This window comes from Chaetodon auriga, chromosome 4 (genome assembly GCF_051107435.1).
Source record: "Chaetodon auriga isolate fChaAug3 chromosome 4, fChaAug3.hap1, whole genome shotgun sequence".
Classification (NCBI taxonomy): Eukaryota; Metazoa; Chordata; class Actinopteri; order Chaetodontiformes; family Chaetodontidae; genus Chaetodon; species Chaetodon auriga.
This window is the reverse complement of record NC_135077.1, coordinates 13,279,588-13,295,532: the sequence shown is the minus strand read 5'-3', so window position 1 is coordinate 13,295,532 and position 15,945 is coordinate 13,279,588. Positions and strand designations below refer to the sequence as shown.

General features: G+C 41.7%; 1 protein-coding gene across 1 annotated transcript; it reads right to left on the bottom strand.

Moving 5' to 3' along the window:
* Positions 1-253: 253 nt before the first annotated feature.
* On the bottom strand, positions 254-15,730 carry col9a1a (collagen, type IX, alpha 1a). The gene is made up of 32 exons (XM_076728714.1): positions 15,583-15,730; positions 14,704-14,778; positions 13,999-14,037; positions 13,826-13,888; positions 12,622-12,675; positions 12,436-12,471; positions 11,879-11,902; positions 11,392-11,445; positions 11,179-11,232; positions 11,043-11,075; positions 10,432-10,488; positions 9,636-9,689; positions 9,333-9,386; positions 9,135-9,188; positions 8,774-8,827; positions 8,633-8,686; positions 8,494-8,547; positions 8,133-8,186; positions 7,893-7,946; positions 7,741-7,785; positions 7,594-7,647; positions 7,414-7,467; positions 6,551-6,604; positions 4,986-5,057; positions 4,351-4,386; positions 4,200-4,244; positions 4,058-4,090; positions 3,748-3,894; positions 3,459-3,513; positions 2,897-3,085; positions 2,215-2,292; positions 254-1,313 (listed from the first exon to the last, which is right to left on the bottom strand). Exons 1-32 carry the CDS (start codon positions 15,655-15,657, stop codon positions 1,108-1,110), a joined length of 2,064 nt encoding a protein of 687 aa, XP_076584829.1. The 5' UTR covers positions 15,658-15,730; the 3' UTR covers positions 254-1,107.
* Positions 15,731-15,945: the final 215 nt, after the last annotated feature.

Genomic DNA, 15,945 nt, shown 5'->3' with positions numbered 1-15,945 from the left:
GAGCTGATTAGGAGGAAAGTTTGTAGAAGTTGTTATAAATTATCAAGTAGACACATTGAGCTGCAGACTGAATCAGTTAGCTTTCTGTCTTTGATATATTTGGGGAATATCTAATGAAATTGTGAGCAGAATGTGATATTTTATAAAGCACTAAATCTTCTGAGAGAAATCTAATCACCGTTGTTGTAATTGATTATAACAGACAGACATGTTTCATAAGGATTATTCACCCTGACAAGACTTCACTGGGAACATTTAATGCTTGAGTGGCAGGAAAATAGTCAAATTTAAAGACAAGTTCAGTCTAAAAACGTCTGGCATGTTTATACCTTCACAGCAGGATCGTCAGGTTTGGTTTGTGGGAAGATAAAGTTATCGATCATAGTTTTAATTTGAATTGTTTAAGGGCACTCCTGGTTGTTCTGCTCTGTACTCGTCCATACAAAACATGCAAGAGGTTATCAAAATGTGTTTATTTCCTCCTTTGTACAACTCGAAGATGTCACTTTAAACCTTGATATAATAAATAAGAAGTCATATAAAACTGCCAGAGAGGTTTTCACACATCGCCGCCCTCCAATCACAATCACAACAGTCGTCATGACAGAAATTATCAAACACATTGAGAGGAAAGGGCACAGGAGGGGTTTAAGTGGATAAACAACAAAGATACTCACAAACAAAATGTACGTCATCCAGCAGTATAATTTTGCGTATTGACACATTTACATAAACACACAGAGAAACGTTCAGACTTGCCTCGTTGTTGCTTGGATAGAAACAGGGCTGGTGGGTTTGTACAAATTCAGTGAGTTCTTCATTTCTCAATTTTTACAGTACAGAGATGGCAAAATTGAGGTAAAATGAAACTTTTTACGTAAAGGAGTTTCAACAGGTGAGGTGTGCTGTTCAGTGTCCACCTTCATGTCACTTTAGAACCACAAAGGTGGCTTCAAGAGAACAAAATTACTTTCCAATTGAGAGGACCAATAAAAAAAAAGACAAACATACAAACCAAGTGACAAAACCCAAATGGACAAATCTTCTGGTTCTGGTTCTGGTTCTGGTTCCTCCTCCAGTCTCTCAGTTTTCCGCTCCGGCCCCTCTTCACATCTCACTGGGGCCCTTCATGCTGGAGTCCTTTGCAGAAACCGGCGACGCCACCATGGGCAGGACGCACTGTGACGACTCACAGTAACCGTTCAGACCAGGGGTACCAGGAGGCCCGGGAACGCCGGGTGTACCGGAAACACCACGGGGCCCCCTCTCTCCGTCACGACCGTCTTTGCCGTAGGCCGGTCGACCGGGTTCACCTGGAAGAAGAAATTAAACAAAGATTCCTCAGAACATACCATGTCCGACCTGCTGATGGGCCCTTGAGCAAAACACTGAGAAAAAATAGAGTTTTTGTCCCTAAATAATAATAATACTACTACTGTTTGAGCTTTGAGCTAAATTCACAGCACTGTTGTACAGCCTCTGTATCTGATCAACCAATCAGCTGATCTATGCTCTCGATTACAGATTACTTCCTGTTTTAGAAACTCTCCTTGGTCATTTTTCCTACTTTACTCAAGTGTGGTGTGTGTATAACAGCACTGACTGCAAGGAAACTCAAAAACAAATCTGCTTTTGTGAAATGGATTGAAATCTGTGAGAGTCTCGTTTACATAATCTTTGATCAAACAGTTCCTGATTTAAATCACATTTTTGATCATTTCTGACTGAATTTTGACTGAAATGGCTTCTTTCATTCAATGAAAAAAGAATCATTTTTTAAGGAAAAGATGTTTATATTTTTTAAAGAAAATTTGGCATCAGTACCAGTCAGTATCAGGACCAGAGTAAGAAGCAGAAAACAAGAAGAATTTCAAGTTATATTGTTGATATCTGCTCATTTTGTTTCAACTATTGATTAATGAAGCAGTTCTAGACAAGGTTTGGCGAAATGAAAAGGTACCCATTGTATTCTAAATTAGACGTCATCCCACAAAATATCTGTTTTCTTTGTCCTTACATGAAAAACTCAAAAAAATCTTTATTTTTAATCATTTTGAAAGTAGTATTTTGCCCACTGAATGGGCAGATTTTGGCCTATTTCTCTTCAGACAATACTTTCACATTTGGTGATTCAGATTGATTCGGATGCACCACAGTTAGACATTGAGGACATTTGCTCTAAAATCAGATTTCTTAGTCATGCTTGTCATTTACCTGGCAGACCGGGGGCACCTGGCGCTCCTTTGGGTCCTCTCTCTGTGGGTCCTCTGTCCCCTTTGTCACCCTGGTCACCTGCAGAGAGGAAACATCATCATCAACAAGAGGATCCACATAATTAAAGTTTCCATATTTAGCTGAAGTTCAAGCTCAGACTTCACATCTCATCTGTTCCTTCATTAAGACGAACTTGATTGGTCCCTGAGGGGGAAGTGGGTCACTGCAGGATATAAATAACAGGAAAAGCAACGATTCACCAGGACATCATTCATCAGGACATCTTTAGCCCTGACCAGAAGAAATTCTCACAATTCAGACGATCAGAGCATGTGTGAGGTTTTTTCTACATATACGCCAACATGACTCAGGGTCAAAGGACAGATGACGTCATGCTACACGGACTGTAAAGCCCCTGAAACTAATACAACTCTGAAAACTGTACACACTCTGACTTTGATAAAGACAGTCCCAGGAAACTGTGTTTAATATGGATCAGTTATGTCTGGCTGACGAACTGATCAGCATCATGAGGTCATTATCAGATCCTGGATCCATGATATCCAGTGTTATGCCGTGTCTCTTAACGGAACCGTAACGGTTAATTCTCAGTGATTCATCCTTTGTGTTCTTGTCTCAGTGTAGCCACATATTCATGTCGTCCTTGAACTGTTAATCTCACCTTTGAGTCCTTTGCGACCCAGTAGCCCAGCTGGACCCTTTAGACCAGGCAGTCCTCGTGATCCGGGGTGTCCGGGGAAGCCGTTTTCTCCGGTGGGGCCTGGAGGTCCAGGCGGGCCAGGAGGACCGGGTAGCCCAGCAATGCCTGACTCAGGCCTGCTCAGGCTAGCTGCTAGCTGGGCCAGCTGCTCTGTGACACAGGAGGACATGTTTATATTTATAAGCTGCCACTCCCGGCCATGTGTCACAAACTGTGGCGAAGACCACAACTGAGACACGTATTCTGAATGTGCTGCATACATCCAAAGAAAGCTCCTAAAACCTGAATAATATCAGCACATTGCACACTTTTTGGTGTGAGGCCCAATTTGGTAAATCCAACTGTTTGCATGACTTGCATGAAATCTGGAATATTGTCATATTTGGAATAAAAGTGAAATTCCAGGTAAAAATATTACAGTAGTAAAGATTCACCACTGACAAAGCACTTTATGTTCAAACAGAAAAGGTAGAAAGTACAGGACACAGACTGAGTGGGTGGTGAGGAGGTGACAGACTCTTACCTTGCATTACCCTCATGCAGACTTGCTTGATGTGTGTATCAGTTGGTGATTTTCCCTGAACAAACACAGATCGCAGGGATGAGTCTTTTGCTCATACAGTGTGTCCCTGAGTGTTGCCTCAGCAAACCGAATGTATCTGACTCCACAATGCTTCATGAAAAAAAACACAAAGATTCTGTAATTTCTAAATAAAGATAATTTCAAAGCCTCCCTGCTGAAGAATCATTTTGAACGCTTGAAGAGAAGAGAGCTCTGAGTCAGCAGCAAGCTGAAGATGAAAGCATCTCACCGCTGGTCCCTGAGCCCCCGGCAGGCCCGGTACCCCCGTGTCGCCCTGCATGCCGCGTGGTCCCGGTTGGCCCTGCTTGCCCTCTTTCCCCTGCTGTCCTCGGCTGCCCTCTGGGCCTTTATTTCCTGTCTCTCCAGGTGGGCCTGTCTGTAATCCACAGCAGCAGATACACACTGTAACATTTAGGATGGCCAGATTACAGCAGAGCACAGTGAGAGGGAAACAAATCTAAACATCTGATTTATTCTTTTGTTAAACCGTCCTGAGGTCAGGGACGTGGCCATCTGTGAGTTTGTTCAGGCGAACGTACCGATCCTTTCTCTCCTGGTTCTCCATGGTCACCCTGGAAGAGAAGCAGAAATAATTGTTCATAGCGACAGTGATGCAACACATTACACAGAGCAGCTCTCCAGTCTAAGTGAAAGCAGGTGCTTCTGGGCTTGATCACTCACCATGTCTCCTCTCTCTCCAGGTGTTCCTTCAGCACCTGCAGCTCCCTGAAATAAGGACACATGACAGATTTTTGGCACTTTGTTTGCTCCGACTCAACACTGTCCCCAGAGTTTTAATCGAAGGTGTAAAATCAGGACTCCTGAAACCCACCTGCTCTCCCTTTGCACCATCGAGACCGACGGCACCCTGACAGAAAAAGAACATCATGGTCATCATCATCATCATCATCATCATCATCATCATTTGATTATCTGAAACTTTACAAAACTAAATCTGTTTACACATCCAGCACTTATAGAGCAACATTAGCATTCACATGAAGTCTGTTTCTGTCCACTTGATAAATCTAAGTTCAGTATTCACTCCCTTTTAGCTCTGGTTTTTGGTCTCCACCAAAGGAAGGAAATAAGGAAATAATTAGCTCTTTAGCTGCTAAATGCTGCACTGTGTTCACCAGCTAGTTGCTAACCTCGCCTGTCTGCTGTTCCCCACTGAGAATCAAAGGACTGCTGATTAATCTGGTTTATATTCAGTCTACAATTACTGCACGCCCATGCAGCTGATTGGCTGATTAGATGAATTCAGACCAATTAGGAGTGACATGTCCTGTTAGCTTTGAACCACATTCTGAAGGGCGCAGTTTAGCTGCTGACGTGAACATATTCCCACCACAGCTCCACCCACATTTAACCGTACACACTTTTAATCAGCAAAAATAACAACATAACATCAATATGGGAGTTTACTTCACTTTTAAAGTGTGTTTATCTTGTTGTGTCTCTTACCCTGTCCCCCTTCTGGCCACGATAACCAGCTGGACCAGGAAGTCCAGGAAGACCCGGATCCCCTTTGCTTCCCTGTTAAGACGCACAAAAAATAAATACACAGAATTATAACACAAGGCCGACTGTGAGAGGCTCAGAAATGTTACCTCCCCCTCCTTAACCTGACCACATCCACAGAAAAAATAAAAAACATTTCCAGCTTCACATCATCTGAATGGTGAGGCTGGAAGGTCCTGAAGACCCCCCCAACCATCCACCCTCCCTCACATGTTTCTGGGTGTGTTGGTGCCGATTGTGGTGTACAGTGGGCCGACAGGTTTCAGGCATTCCTGGGGAACAGAGAGCTCATTCAGGGCTTCTCGGCTTCTTTTCCTGTCCTGAATCCCCCTGAGCTGCAGAAAAACCCCTTGGGCTTTCAGATTTCTGTAACAAGGGGCCATTCATGCCCGCTCACCAGCAGATTAGAGGCTTAACTGCAGGGAATGAAGTTCATAAAGACCTGCCAGTGTTTAATAAAAGCATGGCACAAGGCTTGAGTTCCCAGATACAGGGTTTATCTTGGGGAATGATCCTCGTGTCCAATAATACGTTCAGGATAGGAGGAGAGTATTTATGAACACGGATTGCTCGCTTTGTGTTTCCTGATCTCTTAGTTTGATAGAGTCAAGGTTTGCAGCAGCACAGAGGAAGCCCGAGGAGAGCAGGGAGGACTGTCGTCAGATTAAGGAGATTATTGTGTTTTCATATTTTCAACCTAATAAAATATAAACAAAATCCATTTTTCCCCGTTTCTCAGTCCATCCGTGGTCTCATTGTCATCCATATCCAATTACAGTGTATTCCTGTTCCTGTAATCCTGTTGTTTTTCTGTCAGGTTTACTTGGTTCCACCAAAAAAGGAATGTTTTTAACCATGTTAGTTTGTGCACCTGCTAACAGAAGGTCCCAGAAACTCAAAAACCTTTGTGGACGAGAACATCTTCACTGTTGTCATCCAGGTTTTCTGCCATGTGACAGTTTACTAAATCCATATTAATGGAACCAACAGGGACAGAGAGACGATCCTAAATCCTGTGTTTGCAAACTTAAATAGACAACCTTCTTTTTTCTGAGTTTGTTCTTGATTCCTTTTTCTTTCAATGTGTATATACACACACACACACACACACACACACACACACACACACAGAGTATATATATACATGTATAATTGTAGTCGATATATTGCATGTAATGTAATTACTTACATACTTAATATTCTGCTTGTTAAGTTTCTCTTTTTATTGAGAATGTTCTTGGAGGTGGGAGGGAGGGTTCATGTAAGCTCTTCCTCTTCTAATAATCTCCTCATCTTCTTTGTCTTGCTCACCATCCACCATAATTATCATGTGTATTATTATGCATTACTTCCACACAAAATCCTAATTCGAACTGTTTGAACTTTGACCTGTAAAACACCTGTATGGATGTATTTCTGGGTGATTGATGTCTCTGACACTGTGTCAGTCACTGAAGTGGAGTCAGGCATTAGCAGTGATTTTATCCTTCGACTCCTTCAAGTCTTACCCTGGCTCCTGGTAATCCTGGAGGCCCGTCATGCCCTCTCTCTCCTCGTTCACCCTAAAAGAGAGGAGAGAAAAGAAAAGGTAGAATCTGGACAGAAAACACAAAGAGATGCCAAAATGTATCAAAGCACAATGGAAAGAAAGATTTTAAGTCCAGTTTTTGTGAATAATGAATGTTTAAAGATTTCTCTTTTGTTTACTGTGGCAACTGGCAGTGAAATACACTAAAATGTGTTTAACGTATTTTTCTTTATGCTTATGCTAGTTTAAATAATAACCATTAATGTCATTAATGACATTATCCAAAGAGGAAGTGTAAGTGTCTTTTATGGCTTCTATCCGGCAGGTTTTAAGTCACACTGTGTGTTACAGGCATCAGAATTAGTGTTTTATTGTATTAGATGATGCATGAAAACAGTGAAGTGTGCAGCAGAGTGTACTTGTTCTGGTTGGTGTTCACAAAAAGAAACAGAGACATTATGGGTCTCGTTGATCCTCCTGCTCGAGTCAGCTTTACTTTCGATCTTGGAAACAAAGGATTAATGATGTGATGGAAACTCTCTCAGACACTGTGTGGCCTTATTCGCCTCCTTCACTCAGACTTTGAACAGGTTTGTACAGTCTTCACTGTGCAACCCTCTGACAGGAAATAACCACAGCTAAGTGCCAGAGAATTCTGCATTATCAGTTTGTGTCACACAGAGCAGGAAGTCAGGGCTAAGATTAGAAACACTGACATTCAGATCTACTTTGCACATTTTTAGGACACCCAGGATGAGTGACAGGCTGGGGCAGGAAGTGAACGGGAAGAGGATGGGCCTAAGGGTGCAGCCTTAAATGAAAATGCAGATGCAGCTGACTCACTGATCCTCCTCTGGGTCCGACAGGTCCCACCTCTCCCTGCTCTCCACGCTCGCCCTGGAAACAAACAAATCAAATAATTAACCTTCAGAACAATCAATTATTTTATGACTTGAGGAAATTCTAAATATCTCAAAGCAATTAAAATCCTTATATTGAATTGGTGTTTGGTTTTAAACTTACTTGTTTCCCTGGAGACCCCATCAGTCCTACAACACCTGGGTCACCTGTGACACCCTGGTGACAGTTAACAGGACAGTTTATTCTACTGGTGTTAACAGTGTTACTCAGTGTTGTTTAAGCATATAAACTATAAAGTTCTGATCATACCTTTGTGCCACTGACTCCTTTTTGGCCATAAGCACCTGGTAAACCCTACATGAAGAAAATGGCATTGAACATCAACATCTGAGCTCAAATGATCAAATCTCACACTGTCAGTGACGAATCAGGGATGCTTTGAGGTGAGAGGTCACACTTACAGGAAGTCCTTGTGTGCCAGCATCACCTGGAGCCCCACTTTTCCCCGGAAGACCCTAAAAATGAGAGAAAGAAACTGTCAGGGTGATTTTCTAAGGGGCAAAAAATCCCTTTAATGTGCAGATTCAGACTTAAGACTCTTTATCTACAAGCACACTGCTCAAATCCCTCAATGGGCAACAATGTTTCACTGCAAAAAGTCACTTCCACACACTGCCGTAAAATGTTATAAAATAAATTACCTTGGACCCTGGAAGTCCAGGTATTCCCTCACGGCCATCTGGACCAGGGAGGCCCTGTTGGTAAGAACGATGGGAGGTTTACAAAGTTAATTATAAACAGGAGTCTCTTTAAATGAAGGAACCACTCAGAGAAAAGCTGTATTTATTGGCAGTGGTCAAATAACCGGATATGGTAAATCAACAACGTTCATATGGCTCCACTATGGGAAGGTAGATAGGAAAATGTAATTAGTTATGATGTGTAAGACTAAAAAGCAGTTGGACAGCTGGATAGGAAGGGATTGATTGATTGATTGATTGATTGATTGATTGATTGATTGATTGATTGATTGATTGATTGATAAGATGAAGCAGTGCTCACAGGCTCTCCTTTTGGCCCTGGTACTCCTCTGATTCCAGCTGGACCTCTTTCCCCCTTTGAAGAAACACAGAAGAGAATGATGTATAACAAAGAATAAATAACACACTGTTTTTGATCTGGCTTGTGTTTAAGATCCTACCTGGACTCCCGCTGGGCCGAGCTCACCTCTGGCTCCTCTTTGGCCTGGATCACCCTGAAAAATGTCCCCAGATTTTGTCAGGATTTTGTCTAAATAATGAGGAGGGGGGTCAACAGAGGAGAGACAAAGATGGGTACTCACTGGGCCCCCCTGGATTCCCCGAGAACCAACATCACCAGGACTTCCACGAGGTCCCTGTTTGGAAAAATTGTTGTCAATAAAAGTTGAAATAAGAAGAATAAAAAAATAACCTGTTTTTTTTTTTTTTTTAAGATAAAAATTTAGTCAATGATCGCATTCTTTTATGGGCTTTTATTTTGAAATTTCTAGCTACATCATGCTGTTTATATATAATTTATAATTTATAATTTATCAAAAAGAAGAAATTAAGAAGACTATTTTAGTAAATCTGTTATCCTGTGCCCTGTAGGGTCAAACACAATGAACATTTTTTATATTGTTTTATGAATCCATGAAACTCCTGTGCAGTGTGACTTCTTACCCTGTCGCCTTTGGAGCCCATTATTCCTGGGAGGCCTCTTGCCCCACCTGGGCCCTAAAATTACTCAGCGGATAGAGGAGAAGAGACAGCAATGTCCCATGTTAATATGTTAATATGCTTGACTGTGAAGAGTCGTCTCATTTGAAGCCAACCTTGTGTGGAGAGAACTGTCAAAGAGAGAATGGTAAAATATTTTACTGGTAGGCCTTGAGCTCCGACTTCACCGTGCAGTCCTTGTTCGCCCTCCACTCCCTGAAAAAGAACATAAGCCAGTCATGTCAAGCTGTGATATCTGGAAGTACTTCAAATTTATTTTTGATCTATTTTTGTCTACTTCAGCATTTATTTATTTTTATGCAACATACTATGTTTTTTTCTGGACACTGTACAGCATATGAATAAATCATTTTCACTACACACCATTCTCACTCAAGAAAAATCTTTTTGCGTGTTATATATTACAGGAATAGATCTGCAAAGTGTGAAAGGAGAGGATGTTACCTTGTGTCCTTGTCTTCCAGGTTCACCTGATTCGCCCTTAACCCCTTTGTGGCCCTACAGGCAGGAACATCAAGTTTAACTTATCTTGAAAAATGCATCTAGCAAAACAATCCAATGAAAAAGTGTTTCTGACCAGCTAACGCTAAGGTGACATAAAGACATAATTTAAAAGAGCTGAATGTAAGAATTTTAGTTTAAAACGTTAAAAAAATGAATTAATATTTTCAACAGAATGTGAAGAAACAGCAGTTTTGACGTTATGTCAGAGGCCCATCCTCTCTCATAATACCACTTTGCACCTCAAGAGGCGACAGTGAGTCACTGTAGCGTCCAGTCTGCCATCGGTGCAATTTGAAAAGATGAAGAAGAAGCACTGCCTCAAGGGCAAAAACACACGTTCGACAAAGACAGAAATGATAGAAACAGAAGGCTGATGTTGTTGCTTTACACCGCTGGAGACGTCTCTGGGTGAGTAAAGGGATGAAGTTTGATGCTGAACTCTCAAAGTTTCTTGCAGACTGGTAAGTAAACAGCTGCTAATGCTAACGTTGGCTATTTAGCGATAGCTCATAAAGGCTGCTCATTAAATAATGTTCCTGAAAGTGTTAATGTGTTTGCTAAGTTAGATGTTTGTTGAAATCTGAGTCGACGCCCCAATTGTGTGGTGCTTTCTGCTCCCAGTTTTGTTTGCCATGTAAGTTCGACAAAAGGCCAATTCTTACATGCAGCTCCTTTAACATTACTGCTCAATGTCACAGAGAGAAAGTAATACCAGAATCAGTGAAGTTTCGCTTACTTTCATGCCGGGGAGACCAGGATGTCCAGTCAGACCAGCCGAGCAGGCGCTGGGACACTGAAAAACATAACAGCCTATTTGAGGTCATGGAAGAGCCCTGCCACTAGGGGGCTCCACTGACAGCGACCCCTGGACCAGCTAGCAAGAGCAAATGAACAAAAGTTTTCAGACTGCGATACAGTCAGCCAACAGTTTCAGAACTTCAGCTATAAAAATCAGCTGAGAAACAGAAAGTTACTGAAAGTTTCAGCTCAGTCATTAATGTCATGAAGAGAGTAATGTGAATTTGGGATGTTGAAGATTCCTACGAGCACTTGAACACATCTGTCTGGCTTTCAGTTTATGAGCTTTGACAACAAAAGAAATTCAATTTCATACTGCAGTAACATGGACTCAAAAAATGGCTAAACCTTTTCAGGGAATTACCATCTGCTAATTCTTGTGGCACAACGTAAGCTAGTCACACTGATTCAAGAAACATGGCTGGCAAGCTTGTGTAAGCATCTATCAAGTATTCTGTGTTCTAGTTTCTGGGTTAGTTACAGAAACTATTTGTAAAGGCAGAAAGCTGTTTTATCGAAATGGTTTTAAATGAATCCACTTTGGCTTACCAGGTCCTCTCCTTGATACACGCCTGGAGGACCCTGGGAAAAAAAAACACAATATGGTTGAGCTTTAATAAAATATTATTGTCAGTGTCAGTGTTGCACCCTTTCAGTGAGAGGAGATAGAAGCTGTGATATTTACCCGTGGCCCAGCAGGACCAGGAAGACCCACTTGACCTCTCTTGCCTCTCGCTCCCTTTGAGAGATAGAGGAGTTTTAATTAATAATTAATACAGTATATGGACAAACAATCAATAGTCACTCTTATCGATATACTCTTCATTCTTGTCTTCTGAATTCTTGTTAATGTTTACATTCGTATGATATTTAGAGATACGGTGATATGTGTACTCACAGGTGGTCCAGCTTTTCCCAGTTCGCCTGGTAGCCCGTCTGTACCAGGAATACCCTGTTAACAAACAGCAAAAAATGCCTGGACTTCTGATGAACAGCATATTGCAATAAAGGCTCTAACACTGCAACAAATGCTCACATTTTGTAGATAAATATATTTTGTTAGGTGTACAACAACAGGCTCTGACATGAATACAGTCATGTTAAAGAGTAACTTAACACCACCTGAGAACTTGTTTTTGCTGACCTCTTGTGGTTGAATGTCTCACTTGCTGCAGTGATGTAGGAGTGTACTCGGGGTGTGGTCAGTACACCGTGACATCACAGACGAGGTCAGTGAAATGATTCTGTTCATCTTGGTGTTAAATTAAATTCAACTCAACTTAAGATCAGAGTTCTTCTTCACTTCGTTTAACTTGTCAGTCTGACTTGAATGAATGGAAACCATAACAGCAGAGTGTTTAAAGTGTGATATTGTAGGTACTCACATCCAGCCCATCAGGTCCTACACCCTGTCAGACAGAAATCATGGATTGACGGTGTCAGACTGAGACTGATTGATCAGCAGAAATCAATAAAGACAATTCTGGGAGGTACAGTGTTGTTAATGCTAAGCAAAAGGAACTAAATGCATCATAATGGAGCCAAATTCTTATGAGGGTACCATCACTGGACAGCTGAACTATGCAATAAATAATCAATAATATGTAGATTTTATATATAGATATCAAAAATATCATATACTCTTCATGATGATTAAACCACACCAGCAATAATAATATGTACTGGTTATTTAAAATGAATGTAAGTGTTGCTTGAGATAAACATGAGACTAATATATCGATCAGCTTTGAGGGTTTAAAAATAAATGTACTGAATTGTTTAACTTACAGAACATCAGTACAAATAAACGCAAATCATATTATTGTACATCTTATCTTTGACTATGTATCCTAACACCTGAGTAGTGAATATTTATACAACTGTCACACAGTTTTGTACTGAATCTAATCTGAATTCTATTCAGATTAATGTTTGTACTTACAGGCTCTCCGGGAGGTCCACGTGGGCCAGGATCTCCCTGAAAACAAGCAGCAGAAATGTCAAATCAGAAATATTAGAGTAAAACAGGGAAGAACAAAAAAACAAACAAAGATTTGCCCACCAGCTCTGCAGTAAGTGTGATGATTAGCACTGATGTTTGAACAGAATGCATCGATGATAAACTTACTTTTGGCCCTTGTTGGCCCAGTGCGCCTGGATCTCCAGGAGGTCCAACAGGTCCCTACAAAGACAACACGAAATCCTTTAAAAACATTATCATGAAAACAAAACTTTGGAAGTACGGCACCAAACAATGTGAACTTTGCAGCCACGCAGATTTTTTATAGTGATAAAATATGTTAAAGCTTTGGGCTCAGGTTGTTTTACATTAGTCTGTCTTCAAATGTATTTTATTATGTAATGTAGCAGAGGAACTGACTGACTGCCCTCATCTTTGGAGACTCATTAAAAATCATGATTCAGGAGGAGGTGTGGCCTTCCTTCCATTCTTTAGCTCCACCCCTCACCTGCCCCCTCCATAAATAACACTCTCCACCTGGCTAACACCATCAGCAGGCGAAGGGAAGCGAAGACACCTAAAACCAGATGATCGGCCAATCACAGCAAACGAAGACTGCATAAATGTACCCTCTCAGATAATCAATATATCCATGTGTGGTGATGCTGTGTTGACTTCTCATGCTTCCAGAACGACTCACATCCAAAACACAACCTGTCTTCCAACTGCATTGCATTCTGGTCCATTTTTTAGGTGTAGAAACTGATCTCTCTCCACCTCTTTGAAATGTATGATTGGTTCAAATGTCTGTGTGGTTTAAGCATTTTCTCAGTTTCAGTCCACACTCAGTCATGAATCTGCCGGTCTGTTCTCAGCAGCGTCACCACAGCAGCCACACTGAGCTCATTCTGCACCACCTTTCCCAGCATACGCTTCTCTCCTGTCAGCCATCGCTGGGCAGCTGATCCCCCTGCACACCCCTCGATCTCACACAAAAAGACCCCTGTTTCTCTCAGGAAGCGACTCCAGACTCTCCCTTAAATAGCCAGATTGATTTATACAAGGAACGTTTTTTTCCTCCACACTCTCACTTGGTGGAGGCCAAGACAAACTGCTCACACAGCAGCAGATCTGAATATCTCAAGTCCTCCAGCTCAGATCTCACAGAAATTCAATAGATCCTCTTTAACCTGCAGGACAGAGAGTGACTCTCATCCACTGGGTTAAAGGAGCTTCAGAATTCAACAGAAAAGACGAGCCTGTCAGAGCAGCTGTAAAACACGTCTGGTAAATGAACACACCACCGGCCACAACTAGAACCAGCCTGTGTTAAACGTCACACTCCACCATGTCGACGAGTTGTTTCACTTACATCTGCGCCGGGAAGGCCTGCAGCTCCAGGAACTCCGTCTTTGCCGTTTTCACCATCAGGGCCCTGGAAGCAGAAGTTCACCTCACCTTAGCACTGTTGATTTACATGAATCCTACAGTCAGCATCCATCATACATTTCTGCCCGTGAAAGGAGAAATCAATAGTCCACTCACTGGTCCGCCGTTCACTGTGGAGTCTTCTCCTCTGTCGCCCTGCAGAAACATGAAGAACATGTTCAGGTGATGATAATAATATTACTTAAAGCAGAATTTTTAGAAAGCCATAAATGGAAAATGACTATATTTAGGCTAAACTAGGTTGTTTAAGATGGAATGATTCAGGATATTCCCCATCAAAAACATGCAGAAAACATAACGGCCCACTTTTTGTTTCAGGGCACTTAAAAAAACGCCCTTTTTTCTGTGTAAACATGATGCATATGTGAATTGAATGTGGGTTGAGAGTCATAGAGTTCAAGCAGCCCATAGAGCAGCATTTAAGCTTTTAGTTTAATCAATCTATTAAAATGACCTTATTGTAGTGTCACATAAAAGCAGCTAGTTGCAGCTAGTGAGAAGATTTTTGCTCACTCACTAACTCTTGTTAGTCAATTAATCTGATAGTACAACATGGTTTTGATAGTGTAAAATCACTGCTTACAATGCAGGTGAATGTGTTCTGGATGCAGTCATGTGAGGGACTTTTTCTTACAAGAACAATTCATTGTTAAAACAGCTGCTGCTTTTTCTCCTTCTTGTGTAAATCGGTGATATCCTGCTTCACTGAGCCGATTAACCCGCAAATGAACCGATTCTCAACCTTGACCCACATCTGAAAACTGAAATTCATGACTGAGAAGAAACAAAACCACAACTCACATCGATGCCATCCACTCCGGGCACGCCAGCAGCTCCGGGCGGCCCTGGGGGGCCTCTGGGGCCGACTGGGCCCCTCTGCAGAACAAACATAATAATCAGTTTTCACTTTTTTTCTTGCTGAAATTCATCTCTAAATATCATCCAGTGCTGCCGGTGGTGTGAATGGCAGCTCACACAGAGTGTCATTGTTTGGGTGACGTGAGGGGAAAGGTCATGAAACTAAACCTGGTTTCCCATTATGGTCCCATTATACCACCTAAGTAATGGCATGTGTTCGGATTATTGCTGCTGTCTGGACCTTATTGGTGCCAGGTGTGCACACTGGGATGAATAGACCACAGTTTGCATCACTTTTTATATAAACTTCATTAAAAAATTGAAGTCATACTTTAAATTCAACCAATGTCATCATCCACATGCCCCAAACAGAGTTTATAAATGGGGAATAACAATGTGTAATACTAACACACACTGTCAAAGAAAATCAAATACTACACCATAAAATATTGAAAGCACGTAGTTTTCACAGGTATAATGTGGTGAAAACAGGAAAAAATAAACACTAAAATTACAGTACGGTACAGTAAAGTCTACTCATTACTGAGCAACACAAATAATGTGAAAGTGCCTACAGGAATATAAAATATGAAACCATTAGAGATTCAACATAATATAGCTGAGATTTGACCTTACTTTTAAGAATCGCACACCTCAGATTCTCTGGTTATTATAGAATTATACATTGGAATAAAACACTAAAAAGTACAGTAAGATCACTATGAATGCCTCTCTGAGCACCTCTGGGAATATAACAGGAATATATTGGTGTGTCTTCTCTAAGAGATGAAGGAGAGAGAAGACAGAGCACCTATCTCTCACCTGAGCAGAGCAAATCAGCACGATTTGCAGTAAAATCACCAGCAAAGAGTCTCGACAGATCCTGGAGTGAGCCATGGTCTTCCCAGGGCCGAGGAAGACGCTAAAAGTCCCTTTTTCCCAGATTAGACGGGGCTCACGGACGGTCCACCTGTCAGTCTCCCCCCTAACTGAAACCCCACCGCTTGCTGGAAGGGGAGGATGTTAGAAAGTCCTGATTATTCATGAGAAGCTGAGGCTGTACAGGAAGAGGAGGAGGAGGAGGAGGAGGAGGAGGAGGAGGAGGATGAGGGCTCCTCTACACAGACTGGGTGGGGTTTACCTACCTTTACTTTGAAATTAAGTTTGACACCTTCAAGTACACTG

What these genes read in the sequence shown, in the direction of transcription:
- col9a1a (XM_076728714.1), bottom strand. Translation starts at nt 15,657, where the DNA reads ATGGCTCACTCCAGGATCTGTCGAGACTCTTTGCTGGTGATTTTACTG. An exon ending in TGCTGATTTGCTCTGCTCAG is followed by an intron (nt 14,779 to 15,582) that starts GTGAGAGATAGG and finishes TTTGTTCTGCAG; the next exon opens with AGGGGCCCAGTCGGCCCCAG. An exon ending in AACCAGGAGAGAAAGGATCG is followed by an intron (nt 3,895 to 4,057) that starts GTACGTTCGCCT and finishes TGTGGATTACAG; the next exon opens with ACAGGCCCACCTGGAGAGAC.